We start from the raw sequence: 17,173 nt of genomic DNA on the forward strand, positions 1-17,173 counted from the left end.
TTCTGGATAAACTTAAAAAGACACTTGTCAGCACATATGTAAAATGTTTCACAACTTTGCTTTGATAAATGGGGGCAATTTGCATATTTTAAGCTTGCATTTGTAATGGAAATCGAATTGAATATTTGCATATATTCTGCTCCATCTTCAAGAGAATCTAGTTAAATGTAACATATGGTTTTTTATTTAAATCTAAGATTTAAGATTATCTGGAAAATGAACGAAAAACAGTGGACATGTGGATCGGACCTTTACAAACACTGAAAGTGTCAGTTAAGAAGCCATCCATTTGACCTGATAAGATTTGAGTTTTAGGGTAAGATGCAGAAAGAAGCCCCCACCCCCATAATTTTATTCCTATGCAGTTTTTCCCAGATTTCATCTGAACACATTGAATTTTTCTGCTCTTTTGAATTGTAATATTTCATCTGTCTCACAATATGTTAGATTTATTCCACTGGGACCTTTTTGAGGTAAGTTAGTCTAATAGTTGCTGGAAAATAGTCATCTGTGTATTAGTACTTCATAAAAAACATGTTTTCAGCATACAAAAATGGCAAGTTACTCACACATGCAAAGCACTGTCTGTCTATAATTCATTCAAACTGGCAAAATCTAGGCCTGCCATCAAAAGTATTGATATCAAAATGACGCCAAGTTACTGTACTGCAAAAAATATAGGCTGTCTTGCCTCACTAAAATTAAAGAAGCTGTATTCCAAAGCAATGCTACCCAATGTTTCCTAAATAGTTTCAAGTCACCCTCTTCACCATATGTGCATGCTTTATATATTGAGTTGCAGCCACATGGGGCGGCAGTGTAGCACAGTGGGTAAGGAACTGGGCTTGTAACCGAAAGGTCGAAAGGTCGCAGGTTCGATTCCCGGGTAAGGACACTGCCGTTGTACCCTTGAGCAAGGTACTTAACCCAAATTGCTTCAGTATATATCCAGCTGTATAAATTGATACAATGTAAAATGCTATGTAAAAGTTGTGTAAGTCGCTCTGGATAAGAGCGTCTGCTAAATGCCTGTAATGTAATGTAATGTAACGTGATTAGCTGTTTGGAGAGCTGGCTATTTGTGTTAAAGAGCAGGTGTGCCTAATCAAGTGGCAGGAAGTGTCTGTAACCACCATGGAAACTATGGAACTACAGAGTGTATCTCTCTTGTCGCACAACATATCTGGTGAAGGGTGTCTGAAGTTGCTGGTTTTGCCCTCAGTACAGCGACACTCTGGGGCTCCTGTCTGCTGTCATCACTATGTGTGTACCCTCACGCACACACTGCACTCAGAAAACCCTCAGTACATGCCAGAATCATATGTATACTTTATCACATGGACACAAGCACAAGTTCTCTCTCTGTATGTAGACATGCATACACTGAGACACACCACTTGTGAATAGTGTTTGTCATCCGTTTGTATGCCATTTTTTTCTTTGCACCATATTACCCACGGTGCTCTGCAGGTGTCGCTGGGCCTCCTCTGGTGTGCTTCTGGGAGGCCCCACCCATACAGAACAGGTAAAACAGCATTAGGTTGTCAGATGTTTTGATGTTAAACTAAGACACCACCAGATGGCATTGCTATTTTTTTGCGCAGAGCAAGAAATGCTCAGTTAATGTGCCTTCCAACTGGCATAATTTTTGTTTTCTACCCTCAGGTATGTTCCAGTTCCTCTATAAGTTTCAAAATAAATTCTTGTCATGTTATGCAGATAAAATGCAGTCTTGTAATTCTTAAATCAATTTATTTCCTGACTACTAACAGAAAATTTCAAGGACACTATCCATGTCCTGTATGTACTACTTAAAGCATCTGCCATACAATGTCCCTGTACATATGCTGTTGAATTTGAATGTTGAACACTTTGCATGGAAGTGTTCATACAAAGCTTTTGTCCCTATGAATTGAATGTAAATAAATGTATTAAGGACATTATGTTGTGCCATCATTCAAATACAATTGGCATGTTCTCCCAGTATCAGAGAGAACTTTTTTCAGTTTTTGGGACATGCTGGGAAGACCGGGCCACGTCGCAACAAGGGCTTGAGAATGGGTGATGGGAGGACAGTCTCACTGCAGAGGAAGGGCGATGCATTAGCCAGTCAGGACACCTGTCTGTCTGCACTGAGAGGTGAGGGTGTGGGGTTTAGACTGGGGCTATTGAGCCTGTAATAAAGCACTTTATTGTGCAGTACAAGAAAGCAAGGTAAAGAGAGTATAGTATGATCCTAATAATCCAAGCAGAGTTATGATACATTTTTAAAAATGTTAGAACAGCAAAAAAAAATGTTTTATGCTTTGACCACACAAATAAATAGCAAAAGAATTACCACCTTCTGTTGAAACGTCAATGCAAATTGGCCATTAATGTATCTTTCTGATGTAACATGAGTCAGACAGGTAATATGATACTTCACCCCTCATGTTAAAAAAATAGCTGCATTGTCATTGCTTTAATGTCAGACTCTATATAGTTCTCAGACACAAGCAGACTAGTTATTGCCATTATCCTCTTCACGGGCATTTCCATATAAAGCGATAGTCTTTGATGACGAACCCCAAGATCTGGAATCGAACCCTAGTTATCATTCTAATATGAGACCTCTTTCCAAATTTGGAGAAAATATCATGATTTATGACTTTTCTCAATGCAACTTTGCAGTTCATTATAATACTGTTCATTGCATAATACTGTATTCAAGATGTCATGTTTCCTTAAATGTGTATTTGAATATATATTCTGAAAACAAAAAATATATTTAGCTCTCTGTTTAGCATACATTGTAAAAGCAAATTTCCAGTTGCATGTTTGATCCTGCTTAAGCTTTGATTGTGGTATTTGTTTTCGAAATGGCCAGTGTGAAATGCAGTTGTGAAAGTGGCATCATTTAGGCTTTGTCAAGCGTGGGTTTTAAAAAAGGTCACCTGAATGAGCATCCACAGAAAGCCAACCTGTTTTAACTAACCTTTGTTTATTTTTGTTAATCTTATTCCACTGGATGTTTGGAACCAGGAGTGATCATTACATTTGCTTATGCAGGCAGTTGCAAACATCTAAAGTGTTACTCCACCCCCATTTTCCATGAATAGTTGAATAGTTCCATGAGGTTGAGGTTGAAACAAGCTGCTGTTACTGGTTTAAGAGACCGTTCCATTTCTTACGTTGGCAATTTTCTCAACTGAGTGTTCTTTTGAAGCTGCAAGGTAAGCTGAATCCACACGTACATATGCAGATATATAGCAAACAAACCAACACCATATTTTCCAGTTGTTGATCAAAATACAGAGGGAGATAACATCTGTCAGAAAAGATTTGCTTCCTGATTTCAGCAAAGTTGACACAGTTCATAGAGAAATGCCTATTTTTTTTTGCACAAGATTGTATTTACTTGTAGTCATATTGTTTTCATCATTTATGCACTATGCAGAAGTTTCCTGGTATTCACTTCAAGGAAGGCATGACTGCAACACTTAGTTTCAAAATCCTCAAAGAAATGTTCTGTATGTTTTATTTTTATTGATATTTATTTATTTTCTCATTACATATAAATGTTCACAGGTGGTTTTATGTCACAGAAGTGTGTTCTGTATTTCTGAGTACCATGTTAATCCACTCAGTACCATTCATGAGGACAGTGTGGTCACAGAGAAAGAGGATATATGAGTCAGGCAGATGAGCCAGTAGACCGATGTCTTGACTTACTATTGTCGTTAATGATCCCATGACACTTAGAGATCGGGTGTTAACTCTGGTGTCCTGGCCAAATTCAAGCAAAAACACTATCTTTCCGTCTGGCCCCCTAATGACTCCTGATTTTTGACTGGCTGTTATTGATTTGATTGACACAATCCCTTGCATTCCTACTCAATTTCTCAGGTTGTCACTGCAAAAGATAATTGAATTCTCAGTTAACCTACCTGGTTAAATAAAGGATTAACAAATTAAAGTAAGATTTCTAGACTGCAAAGATTAAAGAGAAATATTTCTAGAAAGATACTAATATTTTGGTCTCTCTTCTGATTTTGTATTCATTAATGGGAACACTTCAGTTACACCTTTTATTACTGAAATAGAGAAAATGTATTTTGGCAAGCAGAAATTAATTAAAACATTAATGAACATGCTTGTAAGTGCAGCTATGAATTCAAATTGGATCCAGTATTGTGAGTACTGTATTGCAGATTAAAACCTTAAAAATAGTCCAAGTGAACCCTGGACCAGTTTTCTTCTGCTACTACTAAGTAGCTTGTCCTGTTCCATTAATAGTGAGTGTCTTTCACTGGCAGGTTGAAGAGGAAAACTAACCACAGGTAGCCTCGAATGGAACCACTTAGCTGGGATATACTTGTATAATGATTGCATCTCACATTACCATACTATTAATAGCTAGACAGAGTAGAAATATCAGTATGTATGAATGCTTATTGTGCTTAAACGAACAAGCACGACGCTGTCCAGACCCACGGCGCATCTTTAACTATATAGCTAGCTAGCTATGGCACGTCCTCACCTCTGTAACGTTATTTGTTGTCCTCCGTGTGTCCATACATCTATATCGGTGGTTGTAGCTGTGTGTCCTTAGTTCGTACTCATGTGTGCAGGATAGCATCCGTACGCGTTAACTAGGTTAGCTAAATTAGGCGAAACGCGAACATGTTAGGGTTAGCTAAAGTAACGTTAGGCGACAAAGCTGTGCTTAAAAATGTTCTGCCGTACCACCAGCACATGAGTCCTACTAAATGAAGCACCACATGCGCATGCGTCCCACAAAACGTCCCTGAAAGGTCGTTCGTGAGTAAGTGAGTGAGTGAGTGAGCCACAATTTACCATCAACAGCCCACGGCGCCAGTTCCTGCACACCGTGGGAAAAAATGTGTTTATTTTATAATCATTCACTGACTTTATTTTTAAAGTATCAGAATATGCTGTTTGGTTAATAAATGTAAATGATACATTAATATGGCAGTATGTGTTCACTTTCGACAGATGAAGTACAAGGTAACTGTGGCAGTTGGAACTTCTAAGTATTCAGGAACCAGAAACTGCGTGTATGTGACCTTGGTGGGCAAGAAGGGCAAAAGTGAGAGGACCATACTGGACAATTTTGGTCTGGATCTCTGTAGAGGAGCTGTATGTATATATGTGTGAGCAGCTATGTGTGCATCTCAGTAATCTTTTATGTTCGAGCTCTTTATTATTATTATCGTTGATGTTTTTTCTTTTCACTCCCAGACAGATGAGTACATAGTGTGCAGTGATGCCTCCCTTGGCCAGTTGCTTCTGGTAAGCCTAGAAAAGCAAAGCCACTGGGTGGAGGACAGCTTCTTCTGTCGCTATGTAACTGTGAAGACTCCAGATGGCAGCGGTGTATTTGCCTTCCCCTGTTACCGCTGGCTCACTGGAGATGTGGTCTTGGAGCTGCGAGAGGGCACAGGTCAGAACAAGAATATGTCAAATGGACAAGAACACTTGGGGGTGGGGGAAAGATCACTGGTAAATTTTAGGGCACAAATGAGAAGGAGAGATCAGGATGTTAAAACTGAAAGACTACTGACAGACTGAGATGTCATGATGAGTAAAAGAGAACATAAGTAGAGCTATCAATCTGCTTTTTCATATCTCTTTATCTGACTCAATTCCCCACATACAAACACACAGCAGAATGAGATCTGTGTTTACTGCTGTCGTGTCATTACTGAGTCAAAAAACGGACAAAACATTGCATTTAGTTTTTTGGTGTGAAGTTAGCTTTCAACACTCCCAATGCAGTAGAATCATCTCAATAACTTTGTTTACCGGTTGAAATTATGCACAATTTCAGGTTGTGTCAAGGCGCAGTGTTCATGACAAAGAGTGCAGTTGTGTTTTATTTTCATATTTTGCAAATTATATCTTTCCTTTTCTGCAGCAAAGAAGCTCAGTGATGATTCCTTACCACTGTTATTGGCACACAGAGCAAGAGAGCTGCAAGAAAGACAGAAAATATACCGGTCAGTCAGACTCATTCAATTGCTGTTTGGAGTCAGGTGTTGCATACAGATGCTATGGATGTTTTTTTGTACTACGTAGGTACTGTTGGCCCTGTGCATGTGTCCATGCACATACTCATTTATGTATATTGTGTGCCTTTTGTTTTGTGAGTGTACTTTTCACTGGGAATTTTTATCGCTTCAGGTGGAAGTCATTTGCCCCAGATATGCCCAAATGCATTGATGTTGAAACAGAGAAAGACCTCCCTGCGGATGTGCGTTTTGATGATGAGAAAAGAAGTGACTTTAAATCTTCACTGTATATCGCGTGAGCCACTTCTGTACTCTTCTCTTGAACCACCACAATAAAGCACAATAAAGGGCTGTAAGATATATTAAGTTCCATGTCTACATGCAAGACTCTTCACACAACACTGCAGAGATAAAGCAATGTACCACTAAGTTTTGACTGAGATCCAAAAAAGTTATTCATCAAAGGCCTATCAGTACCTTTATTAATGTGTAGGACTGGGAACGACACTGAACAAAAATATAAACACAACATGCAACCGTTTCAAAGATTTTACTGAACTACAGTTTATATAAGAGTCAAGTCAATAGAAATAAATTAGACACCAATTAGAAACTGTTAATTCACACTCCCACCTAATATATTCTAGTCTTCTTATGTAGTCACACTTTCCCTTCTGTATTCTTGTTCACCTTATTGTTAAATTTCCTTGTAATGTATCACAATTATATGAACTAAAATATGCATGACTCTCCCAGTCTGGTAAATGTTGACCTTTCTGTGCCCTGCAGAGTCATGTTATACCTCTCCCATGACAAGTGTGTGTTGTTCTCTGTTTCATGGCTTGATTTCATATTACACTTTGTGATATTTTAGGATGCTATCTTATGTTATGCGCTTCACAAAGGAGTGTTATATATTGTTCAATATAGTTTGGTATGATGCAGGCTTTAAAATGTCTATGTTAGGAATGGTGCCTAATACATTGCTATGTCTTTGCTATGCATACTGTATGATAGGACACTGTAGTACTGTGTGATCTGTATTGCTTATTGCAATGTGTAATTTTTTGCTTTGTTTTAGCTGCTGCTTTTGTTGGTGTTATATATGGAATAGCTTCACATTTGTATGTTTGTATGCTGTCCTAATGTACTATTTGAAAAGGAAATAATAAAGAATAGACTATTAGGACTCCCCCTGCATGTTCTGAAACATACCACAGTATTTCATTCAATTTATGTAATAAAATAAATTCTTCCTCTATTGACATACTTTCCCTTCGTCTCTTTCTCCAGGTTGGGAGAGCTGGCCCTGAAGGAACTATCCATAAAATTTGGAGAGTCTTGGGATGATCTTGATGACTTCAAGCGCACATATTGGAAAATTAGAAGTCCTGTTTCTGGTGAACTGGTCTTTTTACTATGATGATTTTAATATCATTTTTTCAAAGGTGATATGTGTATCTCTCCAGTGGCGTCACTAGGGTTGGTGACACCTGGTGCAGTCAACCGTCGGTGTCACCTGATGTTGTCAACCGGTGATGGGGGGGGGGGGGGAGTTGCTGTTGGATGTTGTTGATGGGGGGGGTTATTATTCATTCAAATGACAAAGCGTGTCTCGTCAGAACTTTGCTGTTTCAACTTGTCGCTACACAAAACACTACACAAAAAATTTTTGCCTGTCATTTCGGTGTCACCCCCCTCTGATGGTGTCACTTGGTGCAGCCCCCGCACCCCCCTAGTGATGCCTCTGTATCTCTCCTCCTCAATATTTCCACCACCAATATAATGATTCTAAAAAAACTGCATATTTATTTAAGAATATGAGTATGACACCAAGACTATCTTAACGGTTACAATCAAAAGTTAAAGTTATACAAATGAAAAAAGTTACAAATGCAATACTTGTCACACCTACATGGAAAGGGTAATCAAATGTACTGTATATTTTAAAAATGCATCATTTCACTTGGCTTTAAAATAAATAAAAGTAATAATAATTTATTTTAGTCTAGACTTTAAATTTGAGTCACCAGACAAAAGTATTTGACGCTGAGTCATTATCAGTCCGAGACAAGACAGAGACCGGGGTCTTACAGTCTCGAGAAGAGTCTTGAGTCCTTCCTCTCTGGTGGTAGCATAAACAATTTAACATATGCACTGCTATAGGGTCAAATTATATGTTTTTGAATATTGTCCTTTGTTTACTACAGAATTACAATATTTCAGTAATACAGGAGATATCTTTTTTGAAATCTCTTTCTAACTGGAAACTGTGTATAACCCCTGTTGGCTATTATAAGCATTTTATGTTATGTTGTATTATGTCACATTTTTGCAGAGATTGTGCTTCATTTTTCACTATTCACTTCAATAAAATGAATACAGTTATGATTAATGAATTTAGTTTAACTGAATAATACTGTTTTCTGAGAAGTGCATAGTAGAAAATACAGCATGTATGTACAGTATGCAAACATCAGTGTGGGAGCATAAAATAAAAGGTATGCCCTTTCTATAATATTGAACTTGAATTTATTTTTTAATTACTTGCCATCCTATTTCATTGTTACAAGACCCTCTCCTCCTCCTTCCAATGCCCACACCTTAGTTCTCTGTCTCTCTTTCTCTATGTCTGTTAGAGTATGCAATGAACCACTGGACAGAGGACTGGTTCTTTGGCTACCAGTTCCTGAATGGCCCAAACCCACGCTTTATCAGACGCTGCTCTGAGGTGCCAGCAAACTTTCCTGTCACAGCAGACATGGTGCAGAGCACTCTGGGGGAACACACCTCGCTGGACCAAGAGATTAAGGTTTGTTTGCTTCAGTGCTCAGTTGCTGTTTCTGTGTACTGATGTTTGTGACTCTGGCCAAATCCATCCATCGATCCATAAATGCTTATTCCTAGTCCTGGTGGCTGAAGCCTGTCCTAGCATGCAGTGGGCGAGAGGCAGGAATACAACCCAGACAGGTTGCCAATCCATCGAAGGGCATCAATACCATTCACTCACACATTCATACATTCATACCCATGGGAACTTTAGAGGTTCCAGTTAGCCTACTGCGTGTCTTTGGATTCTGGGAGGAAACTCGGCCACCAGCTAGAAACCCGTGCAAATATGGGATTAAAAGGAGTTCAACAGGATTTATTATCATGATGGGGTGATCTAGTGTTGCCAAAGTATTTTAGAACAGAACATTTCAAACCAAGCAAGAAAGTAATGTTCTTTCTCTGTTATTCATTCACTGGAAATGTATGTAAGGGTTGTGATTTGATCCCCATTTGCAGGCAGGAAATATATACCAAGTGGATTACGCCATTTTGGATGGTATACCTCCCAATGTGATAGAAGGCGTGAAACAGTATTTGGCTGCTCCCCTCTGTCTCCTCTATGACCATCCTGAGCGTGGATTCATCCCTCTGGCAATACAGGTGCCCCAAAAGGATCCTGTTCTATTATCTCACATACACTTGCCCCATATGTCCCAGAATACACTGTATGGACTTATCTGCATGTCTGACTTTACACTGTGTGTATAAACTGTCATGTCCAAGTTCACAATGCACACACAAACTGGCATGTCCAAGTTTAAGACAGAATGGTAACCCTGAGTACTCTAAGACTACACATCTCCTCAGCTCTATGTTTAGACAATAACATATTATAAGCCTGACTGGGAATTGCAGTCAGGCTGGTGAATTTTTATATTTGACTTAAGTATTGAGACATTAGCTGATATGTTTTGGTAGGTTTTTTAGGCTCTGACTGTTATTGAGCATGTAGATAGCGCTCTACGGACTGTGCCACTAGAGGCCCCTTTCAGTGGGACTCTGTAGAAGACTCAGACCACACCACTTTTAGTTATTTTAAATGCTTCCACTAAATAACATTTGCTTTGAGTGATTGTGTAGGCTTGTAAATACACCAGTGTAAGTCCATGCTGAGATTTTAAGGTCAGGAGCATAACTTTAAAATCTGTCCTATACTTAATAGGTAGTGACTGAAGTATCACTTGCGTACAATGCTACACGCTACTATGTTCATATACCTGAATGTCCCAGAGTAGACTGCAGAGACACTCTTATCACTTATAATTAATATACACCTATACAACTGTATTAATACAAAGCACCTTGAAACTGATGCTATTCCCCCTTTCCCCATCTATTCCAAGTTGGGACAGACTTCAGGTGTGGACACACCTATATTCTTGCCTAGCGACCCACCTTTGGCCTGGCTCCTGGCCAAAATCTGGGTTCGTCATGCAGAGTTCCAGGTGTTCCAGGTGCTGTCTCACCTGCTGCGTACTCACCTGTTGATAGAAGTGTTCTGTATAGCTACACACCGCCAGGTGCCTGCTGTGCACCCTATCTACAAGGTGAGACTGCCCAAGGGTGGGAATAAATATTAAATACATCCACGGACCTGTTCTCACAGTGTATAGACCCTGGAAACAAGAGACTTGTACGGTCTCATTGCAAAACATCAGTAATGAAGAATTATTCTTATTTGTGTAATTGCCATTTTGTTGAACATACTGCTGGTTTGTACATCTTCGTTGCAACCTACACTGGCTGCTTTTTACAGTATGCTGTACTGAGCTTTGAAATGTTATCAAATCTAATATGCATTATATGTACAAAGCCACAAAACCTTTCAAATGCATACAGACATGTTGTGCTGCAATGCATGACAGTACACAGAACCTCTCTCTCCCTTTCAATCTGCCTGCAACCAAAGCTGCTAAGCCCTCATCTGCGCTATACCCTGGAGATAAACGCTCGAGGACGGATTCAGCTCATGTCTTCTGACGGAGTCATGGCAAAGGTATGTCTGAGTTCCTGCCTCTGGTTGTATTGTATTTCCTTTTGGTTTGTTTTCATTTACAGAGGCCAGATTCAAACATATCACTGCCTTATGCAGTAGTTCTACACTGAGTGATTGGTTTTTCTATATTTTTACCAATACTGTCTTCACATTTAGAACATACAGTACTGTGCAAAAGTCTTAGGCACCCTAGATTTTTAAATATAATATATAGTATATATTTGGTCTTAGATGTTCATTTTTTATTTTTTGCATTAGTGTTTCAGTAGAAAAGAGCAAATTTGAGATTTCCAAACATGAATTTTCCAAAAAATGAATTTTACAGATACATTTTTGTATTATGTTAAATGAAGTAATATTTTAAGTAATAGACTACTTTTCAGATAAAAACTAGATCATGGGTCTCTGGGATTAGCTGGAGAGCCAGAAGCGAGTGAAACAGCAAAAATCTGCAAAAGAACTGTGGCAAGTTCTCCAAAATGCTTGGAACAACCTACCAGCCAATTTTCTTATAAAACTGCAGGACAGTGTACCTAAGAGAATTGATGTAGTTTTAAAGGCGAAGGGTGGTCACACCAAACATTGATTTTATTTAGTTTTTAATTATTTACTGCTCTATTTCCATAGACTACTGAAGTGCTTCATTGGTGGTAATGATCCCTCTTCACTGTCTCATAGGTGGCATCCACAGGTGGGGAAGGACTTATGATCCTGGCTCAGCGGGAGTATAAGTTTCTGACATACAGATCCCTCCAACCAAAGCTTGATTTCCATGACCGTGGTGTAACAAAGTTGAAAGGCTACCACTACATGGAGGACAGCATGATGATGTGGGATGCCATCCACAGGTATATTCCCAAATGATTAAGACTCACAGCAGGAGAATCACATGCACACACACGTGTGCATGCTCACTCATACAGAGACACGTGGTAAAAAGGTAAGGTCAAATCACCAACTCATCTAAAGGTACAGAGAGTGTCAGAACAGCACCTGTAGGAGAGGTGAAAATTAATTCATGGAGGACAATTCAAATACACTTGAGTCCTGTACAATTTTACCCAGAAGCTTGCCTGGGTATATATATACACATCAAGGAGTGTTGACAGATTCTAAAAGGGCTCTACTCCATCTCTAAATGGACTGCACATGTCCAGTCACACCAATCTATCAAAACAGTTGGGTTACTAACACACAAAGAGCCGTTTTCTCCTTTCCCTCCCTTGATTAATCCTTTCTTCCCTCAGATTTGTCTCAGGTGTGGTGTCTCTGTATTATGCCAGTGACGCCGAGGTGCTCCACGACTCTGAGCTTCAGGCCTGGGTACAGGACATTACTCAGGAGGGATATGAGCATATCCCTAAATTTGGTCAGTCTTACGTGAAGAACTTTCTACTAAGATAAAGAATTACAAATGTTGGTGTGCCCGATGAGTCGCTTCATTCCCATACTCTTCTTTGCAGGTTTATCAAGTGAGCTGACGAGCAGGGAGGAGCTGATCACCCTTCTGAGTGTGGTGATCTTCACCGCTTCTGCACAGCATGCTGCCACAAATAACGGACAGGTTCGTGCCCGCACGTACACAAGCTGCCACTAATAACAAACAGGTTAGTGCCGGCGACGTACAAACACTGCCACTAATAAAAGGTAGGTGCGGTGCCTTCAGAAAGTAGTTGGATGGTGGGACTGCAGGAGTTGAGAGAGGTCATCCTCTGCAAGAGGAGAGAAGAGTGGGAGGCCTGGGGCATTGGGAGGGGAGAATGGGAGGGTTGTCTGGTGAGAGGATTAACAGTTATATCGGGGAACTCCATCTTGATGAAATTGCAGACGTCAGCTACCTTTCTGTCAAAGTCATCTGCCGTGAGGGTTGAAGGTGGTGGGAGACAATTGAGGAGTGTGGAGAAAGAGAAGAGTGCAGTAATTGGGCAGGCCGACAAAATGTGACAGGCCATTTGAAATTGGCTGAAAAGGACAATTTAAAAAAAGAATTCCTTAAAATGTTATGTGCTACTATGTCTCTCTGAACTTAGTTTGACTGGTGTGCCTGGGTTCCCAACACCCCCTGCACCATGCGCTGCCCTCCTCCGATTGACAAGGATGCAGTCACCATGGAGATGATCATGAACAGCCTCCCTGATATGAGCCAAACCTGTTTCGAGATGGCATTTGCTTGGCATTTGAGCCGACCCCAGCCTGATGCGGTAAACCAACAACATGACACTACAGCACACCAAGCCTATGAATCATAATTTGGATTACAAGACAGTTTTTAGGACACACAGATTACAATAGCAATACAATTGAATGTCACCAACTATGGAACTGCTGTTCCTAAAAATAGGTGAGTACTTTTACTGGAGAGACATTTTCTGACTCACTCTTTTGCTTTGTGTCTCTGTCATTGCACCTGCAAGATCCCCATCGGTCAGTATGTGGAAGAGCACTTTACTGAACCTCAGGCACAGGAGCTGATAAAAAGCTTCCAACAGGAGCTGCATGACATAGAGAAGAAGATCATGAAGAAGAATGAAGGTCTGGAGTTGCAGTACCTGTACTTGTGTCCCAGCCGCATAGAGAACAGCATTACCATATAGATTCCATAGTCAAATTCATTCATTCAGTTAAAATAAATCAATTGGTTAGCCCCAGATTTGTAAACTGACAGGACACAGCTGATAATTCAGCCACAATTTCCAAAGAAGTATTGGTAAGCCATCAAAGCCCTTATGTGAGTTTTAAATTAAAGTGATTACCTTGTCTGTTACCCTCTGACAGTCTGCAGTATTTAGACAATCTTGGGACTATTTCACAGTACTTTCTATAGGACTGAATAGTAACTGGCCCCCCACCTAAACATAATCAATATGTATGATAGTCCTTTATAAAGGTACAGTATGTAGGGTCAATGAAATAAAGTGAAATGAGGACCATAAAATCAAGCATTACCATTTACATTCTCGAGTCAGCTTTATTCAATGAAAGGAAATAAATTGGATAGCCTCAGATTCACAACACTTTCAGTTATATGGCTAATCTAATCTCTTTCTCTAAATCAATCCCTGCCTGGTCACTTTCATGTACCTTGTTAATATGCATGCACTAACCATAACCATGAAGAAATGTAGTTTTCCACATGAACAACAAGCAACATAAAAATCTATGATTTCTGAGACTAAAGATGTTTCTGATTTCTGTCCATTTTGATTATTTTAGGAGTGACTGGTCATAAACATGAATGCTGTACATACCTCCTGATGTTCAGTGCACAGGGAGTTTTATGCCTGCAGTCTCACAAAGTGACATTACAATAAGCCATAGCACCACAGGCATGAATGCTGACAGTTCCAAGCAACAGAAATTCACATCGATTTGGTATGACATCTTGTACAGACTTAGCACGACCACATGCTGGATTATTAATGAGTAATATCAAATAGCATATTTTGAGCATGGTCGTCAGACATAATTCATTCACTGTACTAAGAGGGCACAGGACTAAATAATTTGGAGAAGACTGTCGTGAAACAGAATCAACATTTTTACTTCTGTTACTTATTATAATATTTGACATTTAATGGGATTGTTCAAAGGCTCTGGCAGATAATCATATGCAATACATTTGAATACAATAATTTAAGCAGGGAGCAGAACTGTCAATATAAACTATTGTATAACACATTAATTCAATAATTATGCTGATCCTATTTATATTAACACTGATGAAAAATCAAACACACTCCCTCTGTTATATACAAAGTTTCAGTGTTCTTGTCTCCATATCATTCTTAATTTACAGCAAGAACATGAAAACCAAAATACAGTATTCCACAATAACAATTAAATTATTTCATGTACATGCACAAAATCATGTTGTGTCAAACAGAAAAATTTACACTGAAATCACAGCATCTTCCCATTCCTAATCATACATAACTTCCATTTGGAAAAACAAACCATGAGACAGGATAAAACATGATTAAAATAAATAATCTCACAGAAACACAAGTGAACTGAATGTTTAAATAAATGTATTTAACCTGGAAATTTCTGTGCATCAAGTCCATCCAGTGGTGTAAAAAAATTACTTCATACCATGAAGAAGCTGGGAATTAGGTTTTGACTACGTGCAGACATAGCTGATAATTCAGCAACAATTTCTAGATGAATGTGTGTAAACCAGCTAAAGCCTTTACAAGAGTATTTCACAGTACTTGACATAGTATGGAATAGTAAGTGTCCCCCCACTTTAACATAATCAATATGCATGACAGTCAAGTATGAAGGCATGCAGGATTAATGAAATTCAACGTTAAGACCAGAAACTGTTGTAAAAATGTGTTTGTATTCTGAAAAATCTAAACAAAAAAGCATTCATAGGAGGGGGGTTGCAGCATTTAGTGACTGAGCTGAAACATGTGCTCTGGGCCACTCAGGACATGCAGAGGACCACTACCCTAAGTGATCCAGAACACAGACTACAAAATGCTTGGATTTCAGCTTTCCAGTCTGAGGTGGCGCAGTTTTGACTTCTTTCCAGCAGGGGGTGGTCTAGTGCACCATGTATTCATTGCGCTTGTTGAGTCGGACCTGGCAGAGGGATATACCTCCCACTACAACATAGATGCCTGCTGCTATGAAGCAGTTGAAGCCAACCTGGTTATATAGGCTGTAGATTGTCTGAATAGGGTTCTTGCTGCAGGGGTGCAGAGAAAAAATTGATGTTAGAAATTCAGAGTGGGTAGAATGGGTGAGTTTAGCAATACTGGAGAAAGGATAACAAAAATGTATAAAGTGCCCACATTGATAACAAATGTAAAGATGAACAAGATGAATACATGTGGCATAAAAGGAAGTTTGTGGGCTGGCAAAGCTAATGGAAGTGAAACCACACCAATCACCTTGGTACACCACTGTGTGGATCTCATGAGCCTATGTGAGATTCTTTGTGAGTAACCTAAACTGAATCTACTCACTCATTGTGCATGTCCTCCTCGGTGAAGGGCACATCCTCAATCAGCACAGCAGAGTGGGCACTGAAGAAAATCCCCAGCATTGCCTGAGAAAGCAGAGGTGCCAGATAAGAAAAGGAACAGGTAGTTAAAATACCTGCTCAGAATTGAGGCATGTCAATCTCCAGCCAAACAAGATGCAGTAATCACAATTGAGTAATGAAATCTCATGCCAGCAAGAACTTCAGCTAAAAATAACACGAATCAGGCCAAATGTCCTCAGTACATATCCTAGCTCCACAGCAGCTGATTCAGAGTCAAAATAATGTCATTGTTTTTTTAGCCAGATTCACTCACACCTGGCACTATTTATTGCTAAATATGACCTAATATTACTATAGAGTTTGTAACAAGGACTATACTGAGTATGCTATGCATTATGGGGCAGTACAACTATGCAAAAGCAGATCCGTTTTCTAAACACTCATAAGGACAAGTTGGTAGGGTATTAATGTGAATGCAAGACATCTAGGTAGCCTGCCAGCACACACAGGGTATGCAAGTAAACCACACAAGTAACAGGCTGATGCCGCCTACCACAGTCACTTGCAAATGTGTCGACTCGTACACAATTCACGAGTCCCAGACATAGCATTATAGCATGAACATTTATTAAGTTGCATAACCAGATGGGTAAAATAATCTCTAACAACAATGTTTACTTTTTATGGACTCTGTACCAGATGTATTAAGTGCGCATTTGCCAATTAGTAGCTAAATAACAGTTGAAAACATTACAAAAAACTCGGGAGTAGAACTCCAGCAATACTACAAAAATTTCCTTACCAGCATAATCACTCCCCAAATGCTTATCACTATACCACATGTGGCAAGCTTAGGTCCGCAAAATAAAAGAGATGCCATGCTTCGCTGGTTTATTTTCAACTAAAACAACTGAGGTGTAATAAATTACTCGTTCCAAATGTAATGGTTTACTTCATACGCGCCTCTTCTTTAAGCACACACAAGACCATCGTTTTTCAGAGCTGCAAGAAGCTACTTTTTCTTAGTAAATTACAGACAATCCTCATTCCACTTCAGGTAGCAGTCGGCTGACAATTCCATGACCGACAATACAGACGGCACCAACACAAAAAACGCGGGTGCATTTCTATTAAACTACTGTCTTTCAAAATACATTAATTATTTTTTAATTATAAAGCACTCAGCAACTCAACACAAAAAAGTAAAAAAAAATATTCACACGCAGGCTTAGTACACATTTTAACAGAACTGAACTATTTGAAATGAGTTTCCCTTCGGCGTTTTCAACATGGTACAGTCTACGCGTGACTCCTCATGTGATGGGGGAGATGGTCAGCTGA

The 17,173-nt window shown here is 39.4% G+C and overlaps 2 protein-coding genes across 5 annotated transcripts; one reads left to right on the forward strand and one right to left on the reverse strand.

Annotated features, from left to right (window-relative positions):
- The first annotated feature begins 4,135 nt into the window (after window positions 1-4,135).
- Window positions 4,136-13,778, forward strand: alox12 (arachidonate 12-lipoxygenase). 4 transcript variants are annotated; one of them, XM_035409737.1, is made up of 15 exons: window positions 4,136-4,172; window positions 4,996-5,139; window positions 5,242-5,443; window positions 5,918-5,999; window positions 6,184-6,306; window positions 7,305-7,411; window positions 8,651-8,823; window positions 9,300-9,443; window positions 10,187-10,390; window positions 10,753-10,839; window positions 11,518-11,687; window positions 12,087-12,208; window positions 12,303-12,403; window positions 12,870-13,040; window positions 13,254-13,778. In XM_035409737.1, the coding sequence occupies exons 2-15, from the start codon at window positions 4,996-4,998 to the stop codon at window positions 13,431-13,433; spliced, it is 2,010 nt and encodes a 669-aa protein (XP_035265628.1). In that variant the 5' UTR covers window positions 4,136-4,172; the 3' UTR covers window positions 13,434-13,778. The 4 variants fall into 4 exon arrangements, with proteins under 4 accessions (XP_035265628.1, XP_035265627.1, XP_035265630.1 ...); XM_035409736.1 differs by having other exon boundaries at window positions 4,148-4,319; XM_035409739.1 differs by having other exon boundaries at window positions 4,153-4,274.
- Window positions 13,779-13,781: 3 nt separating this feature from the next.
- Window positions 13,782-16,981, reverse strand: rnaseka (ribonuclease, RNase K a). Its single transcript, XM_035409747.1, has 3 exons — window positions 16,635-16,981; window positions 15,813-15,895; window positions 13,782-15,532 (listed from the first exon to the last, which is right to left on the reverse strand). Exons 1-3 carry the CDS (start codon window positions 16,710-16,712, stop codon window positions 15,388-15,390), a joined length of 306 nt encoding a protein of 101 aa, XP_035265638.1. The 5' UTR covers window positions 16,713-16,981; the 3' UTR covers window positions 13,782-15,387.
- Between the last annotated feature and the right edge of the window lie 192 nt (window positions 16,982-17,173).

Source organism: Anguilla anguilla, chromosome 3, assembly GCF_013347855.1.
Source record: "Anguilla anguilla isolate fAngAng1 chromosome 3, fAngAng1.pri, whole genome shotgun sequence".
Taxonomy (NCBI): domain Eukaryota; kingdom Metazoa; phylum Chordata; class Actinopteri; order Anguilliformes; family Anguillidae; genus Anguilla; species Anguilla anguilla.

Coding starts and splice junctions, on each gene's coding strand:
- rnaseka (XM_035409747.1), bottom strand. CDS start 16,712: ATGGCATCTCTTTTATTTTGCGGACCTAAGCTTGCCACATGTGGTATA. Junction 15,896..16,634: donor TTTGGGGAGTGATTATGCTG/GTAAGGAAATTT, acceptor CTGCTTTCTCAG/GCAATGCTGGGGATTTTCTT. Junction 15,533..15,812: donor GAGGAGGACATGCACAATGA/GTGAGTAGATTC, acceptor GCACCCCTGCAG/CAAGAACCCTATTCAGACAA.
- alox12 (XM_035409735.1), top strand. CDS start 4,969: ATGGCAGTATGTGTTCACTTTCGACAGATGAAGTACAAGGTAACTGTG. Junction 5,140..5,241: donor TGGATCTCTGTAGAGGAGCT/GTATGTATATAT, acceptor TTTCACTCCCAG/ACAGATGAGTACATAGTGTG. Junction 12,404..12,869: donor CTGCCACAAATAACGGACAG/GTTCGTGCCCGC, acceptor CTCTGAACTTAG/TTTGACTGGTGTGCCTGGGT.